We start from the raw sequence: 23,806 nt of genomic DNA, 5'->3' as shown, positions 1-23,806 counted from the left end.
ATATTCATAAACCTGCTAAATTTCAACCAAAACCTACCTTATTTTAATATGTGGACTTTAAACCCCAAAATTATTCATAAACAAGAAGTAGCTAAAGAGATAAACAGTATACTCACTCAATTAGATGAAGAAATCATAATTACTCCAATACCTTATGACAAGCAATGGGAAGCTGCAAAAGCAGTTATTAGAGTGTCATAATTCAAAAATCTGCCTGGTTTAAGAAAAAATATAATACCAAAACCACATTAGAATCGCAAATTGCGTCAGCAGAACTACAATTACAACAAAAATATTCAAGAGAATTAGACGAAAAATGTATGGAATGGCAAAAACAACTACATAAGCATTACATATAAAATTTAACTTTTTTAGAAAACAGGTCTATATATCAATACTCAGAATGGGTTCAAACACCCTCAAGATTTCTAGCCAGGCTAATAAATATTGAGTGGCCCACCACAAATTAAAGAATTACATTATGAAGGACATAAATTTCAGGAAAACCAAGACATATTAAATGTATTTGAGAACATATATAAAAGGCTGTACAACATGCACTTACCACCCTCAAATAACAAATTTAATGAGTTAATTCAAAATTTAAAATTTCCACAAGTTACACAAGAACAACAAAAACTTTTAGGGGCACCATTACACCTAACAGAGATAAAAGAAGCAATAAAAAATCTCAAGCTAGGTAAATCTCCAGGACCTGATGGATTTACCTCTGAATTTTATAAAATATTCTCAGAACCGGTCTCTAAAATCCTACTTAAAGTATATAACTATATAATACAACATGAGATAACAGACTTATACATAAATAATTCTGACACCATCCTTCTTCTTAAACCGAATTCTGTCCCGACGGATCCCACTAATTATAGACCAATAGCCCGCATAAATACTGACTTTAAAATCTTTGCTCAAAGTTTAGCCAACAGGTTGAAGAATATACTTCCCTCTATTATATCGCATAATTGGTTAGGTTTTATGGTACATAGGCAAACAAGTGATAACACTCTGTTACTAGACACAGCTATCAGATTACTAAAAACAGATAAACATCCCAAATACATTATTGCTGCAGATGCTAATAAAGCTTTCGACAGAGTAAATTTAAACTTTTTATTTAATGTTATGCCTTTATTTGGTTTTCCTAAAGAATTTATTAATAAAGTTAAGGTTTTATATCAGATGGCCTCAACTTCCATTCAGATTAACAATAATAAAACAAAACCTATCCCCATTTCAAATGGCACGAGACAAGGGTGTCCACTTTCTACTTACCTCTTTAATTTATACCTAGAACCCCTACTTCTTTATATATCACAGAAATCTTTTCTACACATTCCAAAAGTATTAAATACTAACATTATATATTCGGCATTTGCTGACAACTTAAATATATACTTACAACTCCCCACAACAGATCTTCCTAAAATACTGACAGCCATTGAAAAATTCTCAGAGATTTCAAATTACAAACTAAATCCAAACAAATCCCAACTTTTCCCACTAAATTCCATAGGACATACGCACTTTTACTTCCGGAGAGCAAAATAAAGATAACTTATCAACTAAAATACTTGGGGGTAATATATACTCCCAATTTTAGTGAAATTATTAAAAATAACTTAACCCATACCTGGAATACTATTGAAAATAAGATATTAACAGGTGGAAATATATCAATATGTCTTTGTTATCAAAAAGCAGTATCGTTAAGATGAACATGCTACCAAGAATTATTTTCCAAATGAACGCTACCTTCACAATTATACCTCAAAAATTTTTTATAGACATGGAAAGAAGTATATCCAGATTTATTTAGTATCCTAAATCTACTAGAATCAAATATGAAAAGCTTCTACTTCCTAAATCTAAAGGTGGGTTAGGGTTACCTGATTTTAAATTATACTACAGTATTATCCAGGCATATAGACTATGTCAAATCTTAAATTATGAATCAGACACAAACGTATGGTCCCCCTTATGGTCTAGAATTTGGTATGAACAAATTAAGACACTTGGGTGCAATTCTAGGGCTCTCCTATTCTTAAACTTAAACCAAAACTCTGTTTATAGGTTCATAGGTAAGTACTAGGCTATCTGCCCAAGGGCATTTATAAGCCTAGCCAGAATGTGTTGGCTTTCACCACCCCCTTAGATTAGTTCCCTGTGCCTCTGTCCAGCAGAGCCATTAGTTCCCTGTGCCACTGTCCAGCAGAGCCACTGCAGTGATCCCTGGGTTAAATTCTCTGTTTCCCATCCCCCCTTCAAGGCTTCTCTTGAAGAGTGTTAGGGGCTCTGTCTGATGTATATTGGAATCCTGTTCCAAAGCATGGGGAGTATCTGGGACAGGAATTTATCCCTCCAGCATGTCCTATTTATTGTTGTGGTGGGGTTTATATCTCTAGAGCGTGTGGCTCTCTGGGATTTGTTTTTTTTTTTAGGTGGAGCATGTCCATCAATTCTGGGTTGGACATGGCCTTGTATGTCAGGCAGTGATCACCTCTGAGTAAGCAGTATGCAACCGAGTACAGCTGGAGTTTCTTGAGTTGGGCTGCATAGGGCATCTGTTTGAGGCCAGTAATCCTCTTGGTGAGGTACTTTTGTGGTCTTTCCAGCTGTTGCAGGTGTTTTGTTAGGTACATCCCAAATGGGGCGTTGTATTCTATGATGGGTCTAATGATTGATGAGTAGAGAGGCACAATAACCTCTTTTGTTCTAGATGCGAACTCTTTTGAGATTAGGTGGGCCACATAGAAGGATTTTCTAGCCACCTTGGCAATATGATTATCAAAGGAGAGATTACTATCTGCTTGGGTCCCCAGATCCCTTATTACATTTTCTGTATTTAGGGGACTACCACCTGTGTGTTAGTTCGCGGGTACTTTGATTTTTCCAAAGGGGATGACTATGCACTTTTTAGCATTTAGCTTGAGGCCATGATATTGACACCAGGTATCCATCGCAGTGAGACCCATCTGGAGGGTGTCTGTATCAGCCGGAGAATCAATTATGGCCCCTAGTTTGCAGTCGTCTGCGAACTTGGTCAGCCATAGTCCTCCTAGGCTTGCCTGTACCTCTGAGAAGTATATACTGAACAGGAGGGGTCCTAGGACTGAGCTTTGGGGGATGCCACTTGTAACCGCTTTAGAGTCGGACATAGAGCCTGCAACTCTCACCATGTGGGTTCTATCTATGAGGCAGTTAGCACCCCATCTTGTGACACAGGGGTTTATGTTTAAGTTGGTGAACTTGTCTATAATACTAGAATGGGGAATGGTGTTGAAAGCTTTTGCGAGGTCTAGGTAGGGTGTGTGGACCCCCTTTCCCTCATCTAATGCCTTGGTAACTGACTCAAAGAAGTCCACCAGGTTTAGGAGGCATGATCTGCCCTTAACAAAGCCAAACTGGGTAGGGTCCAAGGTTTGGAGGTTCCCAATGTCTCTGTTAATGAGTTCCATGATGATGCGTTCCATAGCCTTGCAGACGAGGCTAGTCAGGCTTATAGGGTAATAGTTCCCGGGGTCCGTTGTGGCTCCACCTTTGTGGAGCGGGATAACTGTTGCTGTGCTCCACTCTGTGGGTACGTAGCCTGTAGAGAGGCTGAGTTTGAACAGTGTGCTTAGGTGAGGGGTTAGTTCATTTTGGAGCTCTTGTAAGACAGCCTGGGACACCGTCCGGTCCCATTGAAGCTGTATTTTTGGCTTTGGATAGGGCTGTTTTAACCTGTGTGTTGGTGATTGACGAGGCCGTACATTCTTCTGGTGTGATTATGGGCCCTTTAGGGGGTGAGAGGGGGTGAAGTTTGCACGAAACCTGTCTGCCAGAATGTTGGCAATATCAGTTGGTTCAGTGTATTTTGTGCCATTCTGCACTAACTCAGAGCAGATCTGAGAGTTTCCACTTAGGTTCTTGACATAGCTAAAGAACGCTTTGTGGTTATCTTTGGAGTCATTGGCAATTTTTCTTTCGAAACTAGCCTTGGATGATTTAATGAGGGATCGTAGTTTCTTGCTGATACTGATCAGGGATGTCTTTCCTTCTTGGGATTTTACTCTTTTCTGTACTAGTTTCCTCCTTCTGTTGTATAGCTTGTTTATGGCAGGGGTCCACCAGACTGGTTTCCTTTTCTTGGAGGAGTGAGTCTTGGTTTTACTTGGGATAGCACGATCCATGCATTCCTGCAGATGCTCATAGAGTGCCTTTGTAAAGGTTTCAGCAGCTTGGACTGCATTGTCCTTTAGCATGGGGGCTGTGAACCTTTCCACCTCAGTCTTAAGTAACGTGAAGTTTGCTTTTGAAAAGTTTTCACTGTGGTTTCCTTGATTGGGGGTGGGGGCAGAATGTGGATATCCAGAATGATTAGTCTATGGTCTGATCTAACCAACGAGGGGTTGACCTCCGGTGTGGAACACAGGTCACCCATGTTGGTGATGACCAGGTCCAATATGTTGTTCTCTCTGGTGGGGGTGTTGACCAGTTGATCCAGGGTGTCCGAGTTTATAAATTCTACGAAGCGTTGGGCAAGGGAATTAGTACTTGAGTAGTTCTCCCAGTTTATGTTTGGGTAATTGAAATCGCCCAGTATTAGGGTGTTTGGTAGGACCTTCATATTTCCCATTGTCTCCAGAAATGCGGAATGGGATTCCTGGGCCATGGTGAGTGATCTGTAGCAAGCTACAATTTGGATTGCAGTTTTGCCCGTTGTTAGCTGCACATGGATGATCTCTGATGCATTGTGCTGCGCCACTAACCTGGAGGTGTGGGTATCCTTGATGAATATGGATACGCCTCTGCCTTTTGTGTTTCGGTCCTAGTTCTTTGGCCGAAAGGTATGGTATGAGTTCTAGCCTAGTAGTGCTGGGGTGCTCTCAGGAGCCTTAAACCGGGTTTCTGTTACTGCACAGATGTCGATATTCTCCATACTGAGGAGTGCCTCGAGTGCATGCATTTTGAGGTTTAGACTTCTGGAGTTGAGTAGCATTACCCTCAGTTTTTGGCTACTTCTGCTATTTGTGGTGGTGGGTTTGTCTTTTGAGCCTTGCCTAAAAAAGGCACTATGGGGGTGGCAAGAGCCTTGGCCAGTATTCGAAAGCCTAAGGGTGACGGATGCAAGCCATCTCTTGCGAAGCAACGTGGCTTGTCGAGCATGTCATCACAGGCGCACAGGTATTGGATCCCCTTTGAATGACACCAGAAACTTAGCCAGTTGTTGAAATTGATCATTTTTTCTTTATACTGTGGCATCATTCTTGGTGAGGGCAGGATGCTACTCGGGGTCAGGGTCATACCGTCCTGGGCTACATGATCAGAGAGCCCTTCCATGTCTCTCTTCATGTAGTCCAGGGAGGTATGTCTCAGGTCATTCACACCAACATGGACAATGGTAGAGTCGTATTTGTACTTGTTCTGGAGTGACCTGAGTGCTTGTGTTATGTGGCAGATCCTGGCACCCGACAGGCAGCTAACTGTAACCTTCTCCTTGTCCAGCCTAGTTAGTGGGACATCAGTGTGCCTGACTTTAGAGTCGCCTATTACTAGTGTGTTGGGTATGTTATTTTGCGTTAAGGGCTGTGATTGCGTGGCACACTGATTATGTGAAGTATGTGTTTCATGGTTGGTGATGGGGTGTGGAGGTTGCTTGGATATCTGCTTTGGAGGTCTCTGTTGCTTTTGCAGATTTTTATTTAGAGCCTCTGAGTTTGTTTTCATGTATTCGTGTGTGTTATTTGCCGGTGTTGGTTTACTAGGTCTGTGTGAGACTGGTGGTGTGTTGCAAGTATTACCCTTCTCCTCTTGACTGTCAGTTCCAGTCTTGGGTTGAGAGAGCTTTGCCTCCAGTTTGGCTGTATAATTGCATCTCTCGCATATATTAGTGTTTGGTGGTAGGAGGAGAGGGTTGTCTGTGTACATGAGGCAGTTGTAACATTGCCTCAAAATGCCCAGATTTACCAGTTGGACTGGAGAGTACACCGGAAACTGCCCTTTGTACATGCCTGAATTGGTAGAGTAAGCTGTTTTTCTGATTGGCTGGTGGAGACGAATAGAGAGCCTTGTCCTTCTGGACAGTATAGGGGGGGGGGTCTAGTGCCTGGGTTAAGTAGTGCTTGCTATTAGTTTTAAGCAAGTGATTGACTGTGAAATGAATGGTTTGAGTGCTAAAGTTGAGGGTTTGTCTAGTTCTAAGGGAAAAATTGAAGAGTAGACTTTGTGAAGCTGAGAATAGGTTAACTTGAGCTAAACGGCACTGCCCAGTGCGCAAAACCGCACAAATGCGTTTTTTATAGCAGGGAAGTGAGAGAGATAGAAATTAACCCAAAATGGCCGATAAACTACTAACTTCTGGGCTGAAACCACTCCTTCAGGGACAGATAGGCTGCTCAAAGCTCCTCTCTCTCACAGGTGAACAGGGAAACTTCCTACTATCCGAGCAAGGTATGGGTAACACAGAAACTTGTAACACAGCCCTGGATTCAGCAATATCCTGAAAACTGGACTATACTAGTTCAGAAAGGCGGGAAACAAGTATATGTTTTTGTTTTCATGTTTTTTTTTGATTTTTCAGAAAATAGAGCAGATACAATCAAAACAACACTTTAAATGCACAGAAAAGGCTATCACACTTTAGTGTGTAGCCTACAACAGTTTAAACACAAAAATTACTTAATTCAAGTGCAGGCAGCAAATAAGTACAATATGTAGAAATAAACTTTTTAAATCACAGAAACGCTAAAAAACTGGCGTTTTACGCAGAATTAGTTAAGACAGCAAGAAAAGCAGAAAAATTATACTTAATCACTCCAAACTCTCTCTTGTCTCTGCTGCTGTAGACTGTGCAGAACACCTGGAAGGCACTTGCTGAGCAGAATACAAGCGCAAAAACTGCACAAATGCTGTTTTTATAGCAAGGAAGTAAAAGAGATAGAAATTAGCCCAAAATGACCAATAAACTACTAACTTCTGGGCTGAAACCAATCCTCCAGGGACAGATAGGCTGCTCAAAGCTCCCCTCTCTCACAGGTGAACAGAAAAACTTCCTTCTATCCAAGTAAGGTATGGGCAACACAGAAACTTGTAACACAGCCCTGGATTCAGCAGTGACCTGAAAACTGGATTATACTACTTCAGAAAGGTGGGAAACAAGTATATATATAAATATTTTTTTTTCAGAAAAATAGAGCAGATGCAATCAAAACAACACTTTACCCAATTAACCAGTTAAAAAGCTCAAAACTGAGCCCTGTTCCAGCAGTCTTCAATCAGACAAGTTCTAACTGCACAGTCCTGCCACTAGGGTACAGAGAAACCTTCTCCAAAAAAGATGGCCTGGATCAGTGCACAAGTTATGCAAACAAAGCTAGATCCATCCGGCCTGAATCGAGTCTATGCTACAGCAAACAAGGCATACCGATTTCAGAAAGAAACAGTTCAAATAAGCATGTGCAATAAGCCTTTAACCAGAAATTCCCAGCTCAGAAGGGCAGAATCTAGCCTCTCCTCCCACAAGAGTGCAGACCACAAACCTTCTTAGTGTTAAATAACTGGCCTGAAGCCCAAGTGCTTAACCCATAACTAATACACTTTTAGAATAACAGACACTGAGCCTTCAATCAGCATTTCCCAACTTAGAAGGATGCATGCTACCTGTCCTGCCACAACAGTGCAGACAACAAACCTTCTTAATGTAAAACAACTGGTTTGAAGCCCAAGTGCGTAAACCAAGGGCCTTAGAATAACAGTTACAATTTAATCAGGCTACTAACAAGCAGCAATAAAGGCAGCAGAATAAATTCAATTGAGTACTTTTAAGAAGAGGCAAAAGCAAAATAAGGTAATAAAGTAGGAAGAAACACAAATGCAGTAAAGCAGATGAAGTGCAATTTTTTTTTTTTTTTGGCGAGGGAGGAAACAGAGCAGATTAAGATACTATAAGGGAATGTCCTTCCCAAGTGCTCTCTCTGTACACCACAGAGGAAATGGGACTGGTAGGAGTATCTGAAATCAAAATATGATCTCACTGTACTCAGCTGAGTGAGCAAATGAGATGGGTCCAGGAGTAGTGTGCAAAAACAGATTTACAGCAGGGGCGGGCAATTCCAAAGCCACCAAGATTAACACCACAACAGGAAACACGGCGGGGGGGGACGACTAACTGCAGATAGACAGAGACACACAATATTTACTGAATCAAAGACACACAATATTTACTAACTCAAATCTTAAATAAATGCAGAGAAAAATATACTTAAATCAGCTTGTGTCCAGTTGATATATGCAGACAAGTCTCAGTAGCCAGCAACTCTGATTAAAATGATTACTAGAAATGTAACCAACACAGATTATGTTAAGAATTTATATCCACTTATTAAACAAATGGTTTTAACTACTCAAAAGCTCTTTTCATCTGTACAGTTATTAAATGCCCTCCTTCTACTGCAACCTATACACCTTAATCCTAATTTGCTACTAAATAATAAATTGATAAACTTGCAAGAGTATCCCTTAATAAGAGATATTACAGTATGGGAAATTTATAAATGGAAGGAATGCGATATTACACAATTACAAGAGCAATTAAATCTCCCAAAGAAATACGTAATTATTATGAACTCACTCAAATACCTTGTAAACACTAAATTTCATACTGAAAATTTTGATAAACAAGATACTAGTTTGTCACAGTTAATTCTAAAAAATCTAACTACCAAAGGGAAAACAATCTCTAGAATCTTTAAACTTATAAATGATATAAAACATCAGAATTGTACTTTGTTCTCCTCATACTGGCAGAAGAAAAACCCACAAATTGCTGAACAAAATAAAAAAGATGCCATCAAAAACACGCTCAAATTCAGCCCGTTCAAAAAGTTATTCTACACCCAACTTATGATTAACAATAAATAATTTACCCCTCAAAAAAATTAGTAAATTTAATAACAAATACTCACCTGAATGTCCTCACTGCAAGAAACAACCAGCAGATATTCTACATGTTATGTGGGAATGTAATAAAGTTAATAACTTATAGCGTTCACTAAGGGCAAGACTAGAGAAAATGGGCTTCCAAAAAAGTACTTTATCCTGGGACACAGTTATACTGCACATAAATATGAATAATCTTCCCAGAGTCTTACAGCATGTCCTCACCACCATATGTTCTCTAGTCAAATTCTGTATTACAAAGAATTGGACTATTGCAACCCTACTCAGATGGGAAGGTTTTAGAAATGTAGCAATCAAGTATATTGCCTCCCACAAGCTACTATATGTTACTAAGAAATGTAAATATTACCAAGAGTATTGGGAATACTTATTAGATTTAATTCTCAAGAGGTAAAAATATTAAATCTAAAAGTGAAATATGAATATATGTAAGACAATCAATAAGGATATATACTTAGAACCTTTTTAACGTTGTCATTTTATAAATATTTGCGTAGATAAGTTGATTAAAAAAAACACAGACCCTATATAAAGAGGTGTTAGTTTGACTTTCCCTAGTATATGTAATAAACAACTAATGGTACTGTTTTATTCTTCTTATCACTGCAGAATATGTGGTTAGTACAAAAACTGGATTTTTTTAAGTGACTTCTTTGTATATATTGTGTATAGAATGTTATGTTTTGTTGTATGTTGTGTGTGTATCTTATTGTATAATGTCTTTATATGTTGTAATCTTAAAAACTGCAATAAAGAAATTTTGAGGGAAAAAAGACATTATCAGCTTTTTTCTGGTTTTGAGGACTCTGGTGCTGAAGACTCCATCCCTTCTGCCTACCCCCCATAAGATTTCTCTTTTGGGGATACCCTGAATACCCTCAGGGAGCATTTTAGATGAGAAAGTCAGGATTTCCCTCAGTCTAAGAAGTGGATTTGGGAGTTCTTGGATTTGCCTCAGCATAAGCCTTTGGCTATTCCTCCGGTTTTGGAAGTTGTTGATGTTTTCATGGAGAATTCTTTGACTCCTAATTCTGTTCCTCCTGCTCCCAGAAAGCCTGACAGGTATTATAGAGTTCCTGATTCTCATCAGTTCCTTTTCAAGAATCCTACTGCTGATCCAGAGATTATTTCTCAGGGCTCTAAGGGTGTTAAAGCCATGGCTGCTAAAAATCCTGTTCCTTCTGACAGGGAATCTAGGGGCTTAGATAGGAGGGGTAAAAAGGTTTATACTTCTTCCACTCTGGCTGTTAGGTCTGTTAATTGTCTCTTTCATATGCTTAAGTATCAGCAGCATACTGTGGAGGCTATCAAGGCTACAATTGCTGGTGTTCCTTCCCTGATGGAGAATAAAGACATGCAAGACTTATTGAATTCTGCCACTCTGGTTACTAAACATTCTCTACATTGTAGTTTTGACACTTTGCAGGCTTCTTGCAGAGCAGCAGCCATTGGTTATGTTATCAGAAGACATGCTTGGCTCAGGGAACAGCCCCTTTCTGAACCTGTAAAGTCTAAATTACTAGACGTGCCTTTGCATAAGGACAATCTTTTTGGAAGCAAAGCAGAAGAGGTGTAAGAAGCTGGAGGATAAGGCTATGCAAACTGTTAAGGACTTTCTGCAAGTTCACCCTCCTCATTTTAGCAGGCATTACCCTTCTAAGAGTTGGACTTTTCCTGACCCTAGTAAACAGGGTCGTACTAGATCCAGGTGCTACAGGTCTTCCAGGGGACAGACTTCCAACCCTCACAAGGCTAAACACTGGCAGGCTTCATCTTCTAAATCTGGAGGTTCTAAGCAGACTTTCCAAAGCAAACATTCACAATGATTCTGGCTTTCCCCTGCTTGCCTTTGCGGGCCCAGGGTTTCCTTTGGGGGTAAGGTTAGCCATTTTTGCAGATGTCTGGCACACTATCATGGATGACAGATGGGGTGCTAAAAATAGTATCCCAAGGCTACAAATTCTCCTTTCACATCTTCCCAGTCCTCCCAAGGATTCCCAGATATTCCCCCACTTCAAAGGGCAGAAGCAGAAAAACAAGTTTCTTCCTTGCTAAACCTGGGAGCAATAGAGCCAGTTCCCGCACTACAGATAGGCCAGGGTTTTTACTCAAGACTTTTCCTGGTTCCCAATAAAGGGGGCACCTGGCACCCTATTCTGGATTTGTCCATTCTAAACACCTTTCTGGTGATTCCCAAATTCAAAATGCTCACCCTTCAGCAGTTGCTGCCAATGCTGGCCAAGAATTCCTGGCTGGTGACTTTGGACCTAAAAGAAGCTTACTTGCACAACCGTATAAGAGAAAGCTGCAGACAGTTCCCTCATTTCAGAGCAGAGAACAGGCACTTCCAATTCTCTGCACTGCCCTTTGGCTTATCTACTGCTCCCAGAGTTTTTACAAAATGTCTAGCTCCAGTCATTGCCTTTTGCAGGCAAAGAAACATTCAAATTTACTTTACTTGGATGATTGCCTTAGTCAAGCAACTTCTAAAGGATTTGGACTTTGAAAAGAACCTTCTCACCTCTTTGGGTTACACAGTCAACGAAAAGAAGTCAAAATTGGTACCTTCCAGGGAGATTGTATTCCTGGGAGCGAGTCTAAACACAGCCGCCCAGATGGTATCCCTCCCTCAAAAGAAACGGATGGATCTTTCGAATTACTTCAAGGACTTGGCAAGCATGACCCAGCTCTCTGCAAGGCAATTCCTGCAAGCCCTGGGGTTCATGGCTTCATGTATTCTAATGATTTCATATGCAAGACTGCATATGAGGAAAATGCAATGGTACCTCAAAAACCTTTGGTGTCAACACACTCAGGATTTAGACTTGATTCTTCCTCTGGTTCCGTGCCTGCAGACGGAGTTCCTTTGGCGTGCAACGGCCTGTGCACAGAACAAAGGCCTACCTTTCTGCCCACCTCCTGCCAGCCAGACTCTCACCACAGATGCCTTGGACTATGCTTGGGGAGCACATCTAGAGGGCACATGCATTCAGGGAACTTGGACCTATCAACAAGCTCAACTGCACATAAATCTGAAGGAAATTATGGCAGCTCAGCAGGCCTTGATGGCTTTCAAACATCTTCTCTCTCCTGGTACTCTTCTAGTCAGGAAAGACAACACTACAGTCATGGTACATCAACAAGCAGGGAGGGACTCACTCTTAACCCCTGTGCAGACAAAGCATGAGACTATGGTCCATGACAGCTTCTTTGGGCATTCATCTGATAGCCCAGTTTATTCCAGGAAGGCTCAACACATTGGCTGACCAATTGAGCAGGCAGGTCCTGGATCCTCACGAGTGGCAACTAAACAAGACCATCTTCTATCGCATCATTCAAGGTTGGGGCACTCCTCAGGTGGATCTCCTTTCTTCTCTGACCAATCACCTTCTTCCAACCTTTTGCACTAGGGATCATCGTGACAAAGCTTGGAAAGTGGATGTTCTGTCCTTCCCCTGGACACAGCTATAGATCTATGCATTCCCTCCTCTGCCTCTTCTTCCCAGAGTGTTGTTAAAGATAAGGGACGAAAAACCAAGGGCCATCATCATAGCTCCAGACTGGCCCAGGCAGCATTGGTATTCACTTCTTCGCAGTCTCTCCCAGTCTCGGGCTTGACACCTTCCCCTGATACCAAATCTCTTGGCTCAGGATGGAGGAAAGATTCTGCATCCTCACCTTCAGACTCTGCATTTGACTGCCTGGCTCATAATTTAAACCTTTTTCAACAGGTAGTTGAGGTCCTTCATGAGGCCAGGAGGCCTAGTACTAGGAAATCTCATGCAGATAAGTGGAAAAGATTCTCCGTTTGGATGCAGACTAGAGGAGAAGATCCATCTCAACCTACTCTTCCTCTAATTCTTGATTACCTGGCAGGTTTACTTAATGGCAGACTTTCCTTCCCTTCTATCAAGATTCATGCTTCAGCTGTTTCTGCTCACTGTTCCTTTGAACAACCCATTTTCTCTCATCCCCTGATGAAACAGTTCCTCAGGGGAGTTAGCATTTTAAAGCCTCCCAGAAGGGTGCCTACTCCTGCTTGGGATCTTAATTTTGTGCTTGAGAAACTTACTCTGCCTCCCTTTGAGCCTGCTGCCTCAGCAGATTTGCAGTTTCTCTCCTGGAAAACTACATTTCTTTTGGCCATTACTTCAGCTAGAAGATCACTTTCCATGTGGATCGGGTTTCTCTTCGGACTAATCCTTCTTCTATGCCTAAGGTAGTTTCTAGCCTGACTCTTAACCAGTCTGTCCACCTGCCTACCTTCTTTCCTAATCCTCAGAATAGAGGAGAAAAGTTACTACATTCTCTGGATGTGCATAGGCAACTTAGATTTTACCTGGATAGGACTAAACCTTTCTGAAAGTCAGATCAGTTGTTGGTCAGTTTTGCTCGTGGAGCCCAGGGCAAAGCTATTTCTAAACATACTATTTCTAAGTTGATTGCTCATTGTATTCATTTTTGTTACGTACTGCATGGCAAGGTTCCTCCTCAGGTCATTAGGTCCCATTCTACTAGAGCTACTTCTACCTCAGCAACTTGTCTTAGAGGTGTACCTACTAAGGACATCCTGGAAGCAGCTACCTGGACCTCTGTCCACACTTTCACCAAACATTACAATTTGCCCTTGTTTTCTAAGTCCAGGGCTGGTTTTGCCACTGCAGCAGGGCATTCTTCCCAACCATTAATCAGTGGTGTTCCTCCTCCCTTTTTGTTTTTTTCCTGGGCTTTGGGAATCAACCCATTTGTAAGGACTGCAACAGTGAAACACGATGAACATAGTACAGATGTGTACACTTACCATAAATGTAGATGTTCGAGTGTATTCACTGTTGCAGTCCTGGTTTCCCCCCCTTCTATCCCCATTTTTTTCCTAGGGCACAGACTAGATTTTCTTTACCTGGTCTTATTTTGGGGGGGGGCTCCTGACAGTTATGGCAAGGAAAACTGAGGAAATGAGGTTGGCGGCCTGCCTTTATATCTGACATCCTGGCGTCAGGCTTAATCCGGAGGCAGCTGACGTCATATACCAAGACTTTGGTATTCTGGCCGACTGCAGGCTACCGGGAGCAGGATAACCCCATTTGTAAGGACTGCAACCCATTTGTAAGGACTGCAACAGTGAATACACTCAAACATCTACATTTATGGTAAGTGTACACAACTGTACTTCCCTTTTTTGGAAATGGCCAGGAGCAATTACCTCAAGATTCCTCACAGAATGGATGTACTTGCACAAAAACAGGGATGTTTTATACACTCCAACCCCAGGGATGTTTTATACATTCCAACCACAATCAACTTCGACTGCCTGCCTGATAGGATCTTAATTCTCTTTAGCACCTGTTTACTGAGGACGTACAGCAGGTATTAATGGAGACGAGAAAGCCTGCTACTTTAAAGTAATATATTAACAAATATTAAAGGTTTTCTTCTTGTGCCAGCAGCATAACTAGCATCCATTCAGGGCTGGTGTTTCTCTGGTTTTACAATATTTGTGTCAGTTACTTTCCTGTGGCCTGTCTTACTCCTTTGTCAAGATTCATTTGTCAGACATTTTAGCATGTCTGCCCATAGATCCCTTTGTTTCAAGGCATGCCTTTGTCAAAATGTTTTTGTAAGAGGTATTGCATAAGAGACTTCAAATAATAGAGGACAATTCCTTGAGATCTTAATTTGGTTTTAGAGAAGCTAACACTTAACTCCGTTTGAACCAGCTCATCTGTCTGACTGAGAGTTCTTATGGAAAACTGTTTTCCTGTTTGCTCTGATCTCTGCAAGAAGAACATCTTTGTTGCAGGTGCTTATGGTGAGTCAACCCTATCTCATTTTACACAGAACACAGGGTTTCTTTGAGAACTATTACTCCTTTTATGTCTAAAGTGGTATCCAAGTTTACTTTGTCATTCTCTGTATTTTCTTTCCTAAATCTAAAAATAAAGGAGAAAGGATAGTCCATACCTTGAATGTCCACAGACAACTCTGATACTATCATGCCCAAAGAAAATCTGTCAGATAGTTGGTTCAGTTGTTAATTTCTTATGAAGGTAAGAAGAGTGGGCAGCCTGTATCAAAACAGACTATTTCCAAATAGTTGTCTCAAGCTATTGCCTTTTGTCATTCTTACTGCAACAAAACTATTCCAGGCAGGGTCAAGGGGCCTTAGCTTCTTCTATGGCGTTTTGGAAAGGGTTGTATTCTAGAAGCAGCAACTCTGCCCTCTGTGCATACCTTTACAAAGCACTAGAAAATTGATTCCTTCTCTAGGTCTAAATCAGACTTTGCTAGGACCATTCTCCAGGGGCTGTTGGACCCTTCCCCTTCCACCTGCCAAATGTAGTAAGTTAGGGTAATCTACCCGTATAGTTGTTTAAGTAAACTTGCTATATCAGTAGATGATAGAGTGATCACTACTGCAGTAGCCTCTACCTTCTTCCTGTTCCCCTCTTTGTTTTTTTATTATGCCAGGGTGTGTGTGTGTGTTTATATATATATATATATATATATATATATATATATATATATATATTATTTATTTAATTTTAATCCTAGATATATCATCTCAGGTTTCTTCAACCTTCCTGTCATAGTTGGAATGAAAACTGTGAAGTTCCTGGGCTCAAACCTGTGTTTTTAGGCATCTCAGCTCAAACTGCTAATCTTTGCCAGGATATAACCCACGTAGCTAAAGCTACTTCAAGCAATGATCATGTGAACATCTAACGTTATGGTAAGTTTACTTACACAGCTGTACTTTCCATTTCAAGGAAAGCAAAGCGTCTTTGTTTTAGAAATGTTCTTAAAACAATTTCTTTTCCTTACTTTTCATTGTATTTATAGTAAAAAAAAAAAAATCAGGATACCATTTTAAGGATTCATATTCCGAGCCCATTTGTAACCTTGGATTCTTTACTCCTGTTGTGTTTGAAAACTTTCAGTATATGTAGGTGCATATTTTAGTTATTTTTGCCCTCCATATTTGACAGTCATAAAATCTTGTCTCGAACAGGGAATGCCAATTCATTCCTCTGCTCTGGAATTCCATCCAGAGCAGAGGCAAGAGCTGTCCGAAGGAGCCATCATTCTGGCAGGCATGAGGGTGCTTTGTGCTCCCACCTGCATTGTCGCAGTGAGAGCATTTTTGAAATGTCTATTCCCACTCTTTGGACACAGGAACAAATGAACTGCAATGTTCAGTAACTCACAGTGCTTTCCTCTTCCGAGTGCTCTCCTTTGCAAACTCTCTATGAAAGCTACCACTCATGCATGGGTTATTCAGTCTAATACCTACCCCTACCCCAGGCCACCCCTCTGCATTACTACTCTTGTTGTGAGGATTATTAGTGTGTGCAGCCAACTACACTCCTCCCTCCCCCAGTCCTCCCTGACAGTGTTGTTGTACCCAAATAGCTATTTGAAATCTGGTCACCTGAGCTGCAGTCCAAGATGTACATCTTAGTCATCAGCATTAGTGGATGTGTCTATGTTACCACTTTCTGCTTAAAATTACTAAACTGTACTGTTTTATTTTCCATTGCATATTTATATCACATCCTTCTATATTTCTGTTCAGTTGTAAGAAATGCAGTGATGCTACATTAATATTTGGATGCCATGTTAGAGTTTGCCATTTTTACATTATCACTAGGATTTCCAGCTCCCATCGAGAATTGTCCAGATCATTCTGTGCCACTATCTAGTATAAAAGAATCACATGGAAAAGGTAAGGAATACAGTCTGCTTTTGGTATTTCAGTGCATTTTTTTATTCTTGGCCCAGTAAGACAGCATGTACACTTCCACTCACTAATTTTTCCAAATGCTGAAAAAAAGTCTTAGTGTGAACATGTTTGTGAGCTTTCACTTCTGACTTGTGCGTGTGTTGTGATGACACTTGCATGAGAAACACTCTGTTGCAGCAAGTCAGAATCTATCGCAAATTAAAAACAGATCTAGCCTGTTTTCATTTGGTATTTTAACTCTCATGTTTGTCATTTCACGCTTTTTCTAAGCAAATGCATCATCACGGTATTTATATCCATGCTTATAAATAGTTGTTGCTGAATAAATGGCATTGTTACAAGGTATGGTTTTTTTTTTATTCTCACATTTCAGAAAATTCAGTGCAGCAGATGTGATTGATCTCGTTAGGCTTGCATTGTTCTCTCTCTCTTCAATCCTCAGTCTAAACAAAACTCCCAAATAAAGTAGTCTGTGTCATGTTCTCCTGTTATTGTGAGTGTAATAGTAAGTATATACTTTGTGACTGATATGGAATGGCAGTTGGTTATACACCATCCAGCTCCTGAAAAAGTGAATTTGATGGCTGGAGGACACTGTCCAGTTAATCTGCTGTGAGCTATAAAACATTGCTCACCTAAAAGACTGATTCCTTTTATAATTTATGTACAGGGATAGTTCAGTTCACTATTCAGGAATTACCCATTGCAGGTAGAACCTGTGTAAAATGCATTCATATTTTACTGTAAGGGAAGCAACAATAAAAAAATTATGAAGACGTAGCAAAAAAAAAAAAAAAAAAAAATCACATTTTGTACAAGTGGTTTTGATGAGAACTAAGTATATTGTGCTGCAGTAGTTGAGTGTAAACAAAAAAGGCAAAAGTTATAAGTGAGTTATGTGATGTAACCATTAGTGACGAAAGTGCATTTGGCTTAGGTCTGAAGGTAAGTGTTTAAGCTGAAGTCTGAATTTGGACTAATCTGATATTTCTATGAGATGTGAAAGAAAATATTGCCAAAGAGTAGAGGCTGTTGTGAAGAATGCATTTTTATGCAATGGAAGTGTTTTTGGAGTAGAGAAAGAGAGTTTGTTGATTACAAAGGAATTTTTTCATGGAGTTGGGAAGCAAGTTTCTAGCTTCAGTAATTTGAAGAGTTAGAATCCTAGTAGAAGGTTGGTTCTTTTTTGTTTTTTGATGGGTATCCATTTTGCCTTGCTAATAGTGATGTTCTTGAGCAGTTGAATTTGTAACAAACTTACAAATGGAGTTAGAAAATGGTTTGCCGAGTGTTTTTTAATGCCCAGATGATAATTGGGAGGTCTTACTTCAATTGGTAGAGTAGGACAGCTCTATGTACAGCTTGTCTGGCAGCACCTAAGAAAAAGGGTGACACTGTTTTAGTTCAGAAAAGAAGAGAGCTTATTTTTGAAATGAAGAAAACGTAGCTTATTTTTGAATGCATTTTTTGTGAGTTTGGAAGTTAAGAGATTGATCAAGCCAGGGGCAAAGATATTAAAAGGAAGTGATGGTTTCATGTTGAGTTGTTTAAGTCAGTAATCAGAAAGTTGTTTGGAGAATGTAACAATCTGTGGGGAATACCAGAAAGCATTGTTTTTGTATTTGATTGGTTCAGTAAAATGTTATGATGGGTAATTCATTGCTGCAGTAGGAGTAAGTCATTTTGAAGATGGGATTAGATTATGGAATCTGAATGGCTAGACCTGTAGATAATCTTCTCATCAACATATAATTAATTAGAGATAGTTGTGGGGAGGTGAAAGGGAGTTTGTTAATAAACATAGAGAACAATGATCCGAGAATGGATCATAGTTGGACTTTATTGATTAGGTTGTCTGCCTCTGATTGGGCTATATCTATTTTTAACTCTGAAATGTCTGTTTGTAAGGAAGGTACTGAACCAGGGGTGCTATCTGAGCTGATCCCTATGCCTGTAAGACAGTTTAGGAGAAGTGGGTGATCAGATTGGTCAAAGTCTTTAGTGAGGTCATCAGAAAGGTCTCCAGTAATGGTGTCTTTGTATTTTCTCTGTGTTTGTTTTTAAGATTTCATCTGGACCACCCAGAGACCAGTTGTGGTGCTCTAATCAGGCCAGAAACCATGTTGTGGTGCCGTACGTCATATATATGTTCCTCGTGTAGTGTAGAGCATAAAGTGACATCCAGACATACCATCCTAAGAACTTCGTTGCCACCAGTTTGAATGCCATCTGTTGATCGTTGGTCTGAACACCTGTTCTGTTGCCGGTTTGCCAGGCCGTTACAAATAAGTGCCCCATTGGGGTTTATTGGATCTTATTTTTTTATTGCTTGTGGGGTTTCATGTCATCCAAGAAGGGTAAATGCCAGTGTGAAAGACAGATTCCCCATAAAGACCTTCATGAGCAGTGCTTGTTTTGCCTCTGTGCTTCCCATGACTCTACATCCTGCTCAGTCTGTCAGGCCTTTGTTCCTAAGACCCTCCAGAGTAGGCTTTCTTCTTTGGCTTTGTATCTGGAGAATCAACGTCTTACGCTCTTAGCTAAAGATACAATGGAAGGAACTTCCTGCTCCGCGGAGCAGCCGTCCATGAAGAAGGCCAAGAAATCTAGGCTGGATTCTTCTGCTGTACAGCCTGTGCCGGGCATCTCTCCTGAGGTGGGTGAAAGCCTGGAGGTTCACCCAGCTTCATTATTGGATTCTTCATCCATGGCTGGTTTGGAGGCCATCGGGGATCCGACCTTAGGCATGTCCTTGGAATCCTTGTAGTTGTCCACATTGGACATTTAAGGAGAGCTGTGGCCGATTATTTCCAAGGGGCCTACGGTGTCTGTCAAATTTTGGTCAGAGATGACGTCACTACTACAATTATTGAATGCCATCCAGGGACGGAGTATTCTACATTTCATAAGGCGGACGTCCCCTTAAAGAAAAAGCAGACAACTATACATATTACTCCAACTGCTATGGATCCACAGAGTGAATGGCAAAATTTCACTCAGGGGTGGTTTAATGCTTTGGTAGCTTTAAAACCTCCACAGGGAGATGTTCTTCATGTTTCACTGTTGCAGTCATAACATTTGGGTTATCTGCCTGCAGGTAGCCCTCAGCCAGCCTGACAAACAGAGTCTTCGGATTTGTGCATTGGATGCTGTTGCTTCTTCCATGATGTCAGGTCATCAGGGGTATAAAACATGCAGCTAACGCCATTACATCAGTCTTTCTTGCCGTGCGGTGCCCGAAGCAGAAGCACTTCACAAACGGTAGGCCGACTCCTGAAATTTTCGTTTTCGAGTTTCAGACCTGAAGTCTTCAAAAAGATAAGTACCTCATTGGGGATCCTTTTTTCTTGCTGTAATCGATGTCAGAAAAAATTAACAATTGTCTTTCTTGTGGAAAGCAAATACCTCATAGAGATTTTCATTCTTACTGCGTCACCTGTTTAGGCCCTGACCATAACGTCCCTCGCTGTCGGTTTTGTACCTTGTTCAACGCCCAAACTATTCATCGTTGGGCTACTTTTGTAGCTAAATACTTTCGTTCTTGATCTCCGTACTCAGAAATTGCCTCGTTAAGCCATCCGACTGCCGATCTCCAAAAAAAACGTAAGGATAAAGTCAGAGACAGACCACATAGATCCAAAACTGTCGACGACACTTCTGATAAGCTAGTTGCCAGTCTGCCGGTACTCAGTGAGGAGCTTTCGCAGCCCCTGATACCCGCTACTACAGATTTGCAGACCTCTACTGAGACCCATTCGGAGTCCGGTATGCCGCGAGATGCTTCTTCGAGTATGGAACATGTGGATGTCTCTACCTTGGATGGGTCCGGAGCCGCTGTGCAGGCACCGGCTTCTGAGGGTGTATTCAGGCCTACCGATTTTCATATCAAACCAACGACTTCGTTTCAAGCTAAAAATACTGAATTCCTCAGGCCTAAGGCTCGCCCTAAGCCTAGAAAACTGATGACCAAAACACATTCTCTGGCCCATATGCCTCAAAAACAAATGATTAAAATGGCTTCCCCCTCTAAAAGACCTAGAACTGATTTTCTTTCTGATTCTTCTGCTCAGGAATCCGATATCTCTGTTCCTGACTACCAGGATTTACCCTCATCTACTTATGAGGATTCTGATGCAGAGGATTCCATTCCCTCTGCTTCCCCTCCAGAAGATTTTTCTTTTGGTGAAACCTTGCATTTCCGCTGGGAAAGCCAGGACTATTCTCAATCCAAAAAGAGACTTAGGGAATTTTTAAACCTGCCTCAACACAGGCCTCTAGCTATCCCTCATGTTCTGGAGATTGTAGATGATGTTTTCTTGGAATCTAGCCATACCCCAGACACTTTCCCTCCAGCTCCCAGGAAACCTGACAGGTACTACAGAGTACCTGACTCTCACAAATTCCTTTTCAAGAATCCTACTGCGGATCCAGAGACCATTTCCCAAGAACCAAAAGGTATTAAGGCTACTACTGCCAAAAATCCTACCCCTTCTGATAGGGATTCTAGAGCTTTAGACAGATGGGTATATACTTCTGCCACTTTGGCCATTAGGGCTTTAAATTGCCAGTTTCATATGTTAAAGTATCAGCAGCATATTATGGGCTTAATTAAACAGAAAATGATGTTGATTCCTGACTCTGCTGAACACAAAGATTTACAAGAGTTAATGCATTCTGCTGACCAAGTAGGTAAACATACTTTGCAATGTGGTTTTGATGCTTTAGAAGCATCTTGTAGGGCTGCTGTCACTGGGTCTGTACTTAGAAGGCATGCTTGGCTTAAGGAACAAAATTTGCCAGATCATGTTAAAGCTAAATTACTGGATGCACCCTTACACCAAGAGTGCCTTTTTGGCAACAAAGCAGAAGTAGTCTTCAAAAGGATGGCGGAAAAAGCTAAATCTATGCAAACTGTTAACGATTTCTTAGAAGTACAGCCACCTAGATTCAGTAGGCATTGGCCTTCAAAGAACTGGTCATTTCCAGTCCCTTCCAGGCCTTCTTAGTCCAAACCCAGGAGCAGCAGACCACCAAGACTTCAGTCTCAGGCTATGCACAGATCTAAGCAGTGGGGGGCCCCCACTTCCGAAACAGGGAGTAGTAAGCTTCCCCCCTATGGAAAAATGGCACATTGACTTATCCTTACCCCTACCAATCCTTGCTCAACTACTTGCTCCCTTAGGAGGAAAGCTCGCCCTGTATGCAAAAAACTGGGAACTCATTACCCAAGACAAATGGGTTTTAAACATAGTTTCCCTAGGATAGAGATTCCACTTCCACTCACTCCCAACCCCAAGTGGATTGCCAGACCTTCCCCAGACCAGTGGGCGTAGGCCCAAAAACAAGTGCTCTCTCTCTCTCCTCAGTATCAGGGCTATTCAACCTGTTCCAGCAGAACAAAGGGGACAAGGTTTTTATTCAAGACTGTTCCTGGTTCCCAGAAAAGAAAACTCCTGGCGTCCTATCCTGGACCTTTCTATTCTCAACACCTTTCTGGTGGTTCCAAAATTCAGAATGCTAACTCTTCAGCAGCTTCTTCCTATGCTAGCCAAGGATGCCTGGCTGGCAACCCTAGACTTAAAAGAAGCTTACCTGCACATCCCAATAAGGGAATCTTGCAGAAAATTTCTACGCTTCAGGGCAGGCTCCATGCACTATCAGTTCTCTGCTCTGCCCTTTGGCTTATCTACTGCACCGAGAGTATTACAAAGTGTCTAGCTCCTGCCATTGCATTTTGCAGGTAGAGAAATATTCAGATTTACCCATATTTGGATGATTGCCTGATTCAGGCAGAGAGTCAGGACTTGCCATTACAGCACCTGGCATTTGTAGAGAGACTTCTAACTTCAATGGGGTATACCATCAACGAGAAGAAATCACAACTATTCATAGGTTCATAGGTAGGTACTAGGCTATTTGCCCTGGGGCCTATACAAGCCCAGCCAAAAAGGTACCCTGGCTTTTGCCACCCAAGAAAATTATTTTCCTGGGCCACTGTTGAGCAGAGCCACAGAGGTGATCCCCGGGGTGAATTTCCTATTTCCCATCCAATCATCAAGATTTTTCTTGAAGAGTGCTAATTAGGAGCTTTGTTTGATATAGATAAGTAGCTTATTCCAGAGTATGGGAAGTCTCTGGGACAGGAATCTATCCTTCCGGCATGTTCTTTTTAATGTGGTGACAAGGTTTAGGTCCCTAGAGCGTGTAGCTCGGAGGGATTGGGATTTCTTTAAGTGGAGCATGTCCAACAGCTCTGGGTTTGACATTAGGCAGAGATCACCTCTGAGTAGGCGATATGCGACGGAGTAAAGCTGGAGTTTTTTGAGACAGTCTGCATAGGGCATCTGTTTGAGGCCGGTAATCTTCTTTTGTGAGGTATTTCTGCGGCCTTTCCAGTTGTTGTAGATGTCTTGTGAGGTACATACCAAAAGGTACATTGTACTCTATAATGGGTCTAATGAGTGATGAGTAGAGGGGAACAGTGACCTCTTTTTTTCTGGATGAGAAACCTTTTGTAATGAGGTGTGCCACGTAGAAGGATTTCCTGACTACTGTGGCAATGTGATTATCAAAGGAGAGACTACTGTCCACCTGTGTCCCAAGGTCTCTTATCACACTTTCAGTGTTAAGTATACTACCGCCTATGTTGTAGTTCATGGGTACAGAGTTTTTACCAAAGGGGATGACAGTGCACTTTTTGGCATTGAGCTTGAGGCCATGGCTTTGACATCAGGCATCTGCCTCAGTGAGGCCCTTTTGTAGGATGTCCACATCGTTAGGAGTTTCGATTATGGTTCCTAGTTTGCAGTCATCTGTGAACTTCGTTAGCCAAAGACCTTCTGTGGTAGCCTGTACTTCAGAGAAGTAGATACCAAACAGGAGAGGACCCAGGACTGAACCCTGTGGTACTCCACTTGTCACTGGTCTGAAGTCGGATTTGGAGTCTGCTACTTTCACAGTGTGGGTTCTGTCAGTGAGCCAGTTGGCAACCCATCTTGTGACATAGGGATTTATACCTAGTTTAGTGAGTTTATCTATAATTCCAGAGTGGGGGATGGTGTCAAAAGCCTTGGCAAGATCTAGATAGGCTGTGTGAACCAACTTACC

General features: G+C 41.4%; 1 protein-coding gene across 4 annotated transcripts in view; it reads left to right on the top strand.

The window, feature by feature from the left end:
* ZNHIT6 (zinc finger HIT-type containing 6) overlaps positions 1–23,806 on the top strand; it is a gene marked incomplete at its 5' end in the record, with an annotated part of 1,270,195 nt that overhangs the window by 1,200,600 nt on the left and 45,789 nt on the right. For 3 of the 4 annotated variants that reach the window (XM_044086022.1, XM_044086023.1, XM_044086021.1), the window contains 1 exon segment: positions 16,607–16,681. In XM_044086022.1, the coding sequence (XP_043941957.1) occupies positions 16,607–16,681 (75 nt within the window). 4 annotated transcript variants of the gene reach the window in all.

The sequence above is a fragment of the Protopterus annectens genome, chromosome 10.part0, assembly GCF_019279795.1.
Source record: "Protopterus annectens isolate FY-2018-M chromosome 10.part0, PAN1.0, whole genome shotgun sequence".
NCBI lineage: Eukaryota > Metazoa > Chordata > Ceratodontiformes > Protopteridae > Protopterus > Protopterus annectens.
The sequence above is the reverse complement of the archived record's forward strand: the minus strand, read 5'-3'. Positions and strand labels throughout refer to the sequence as shown.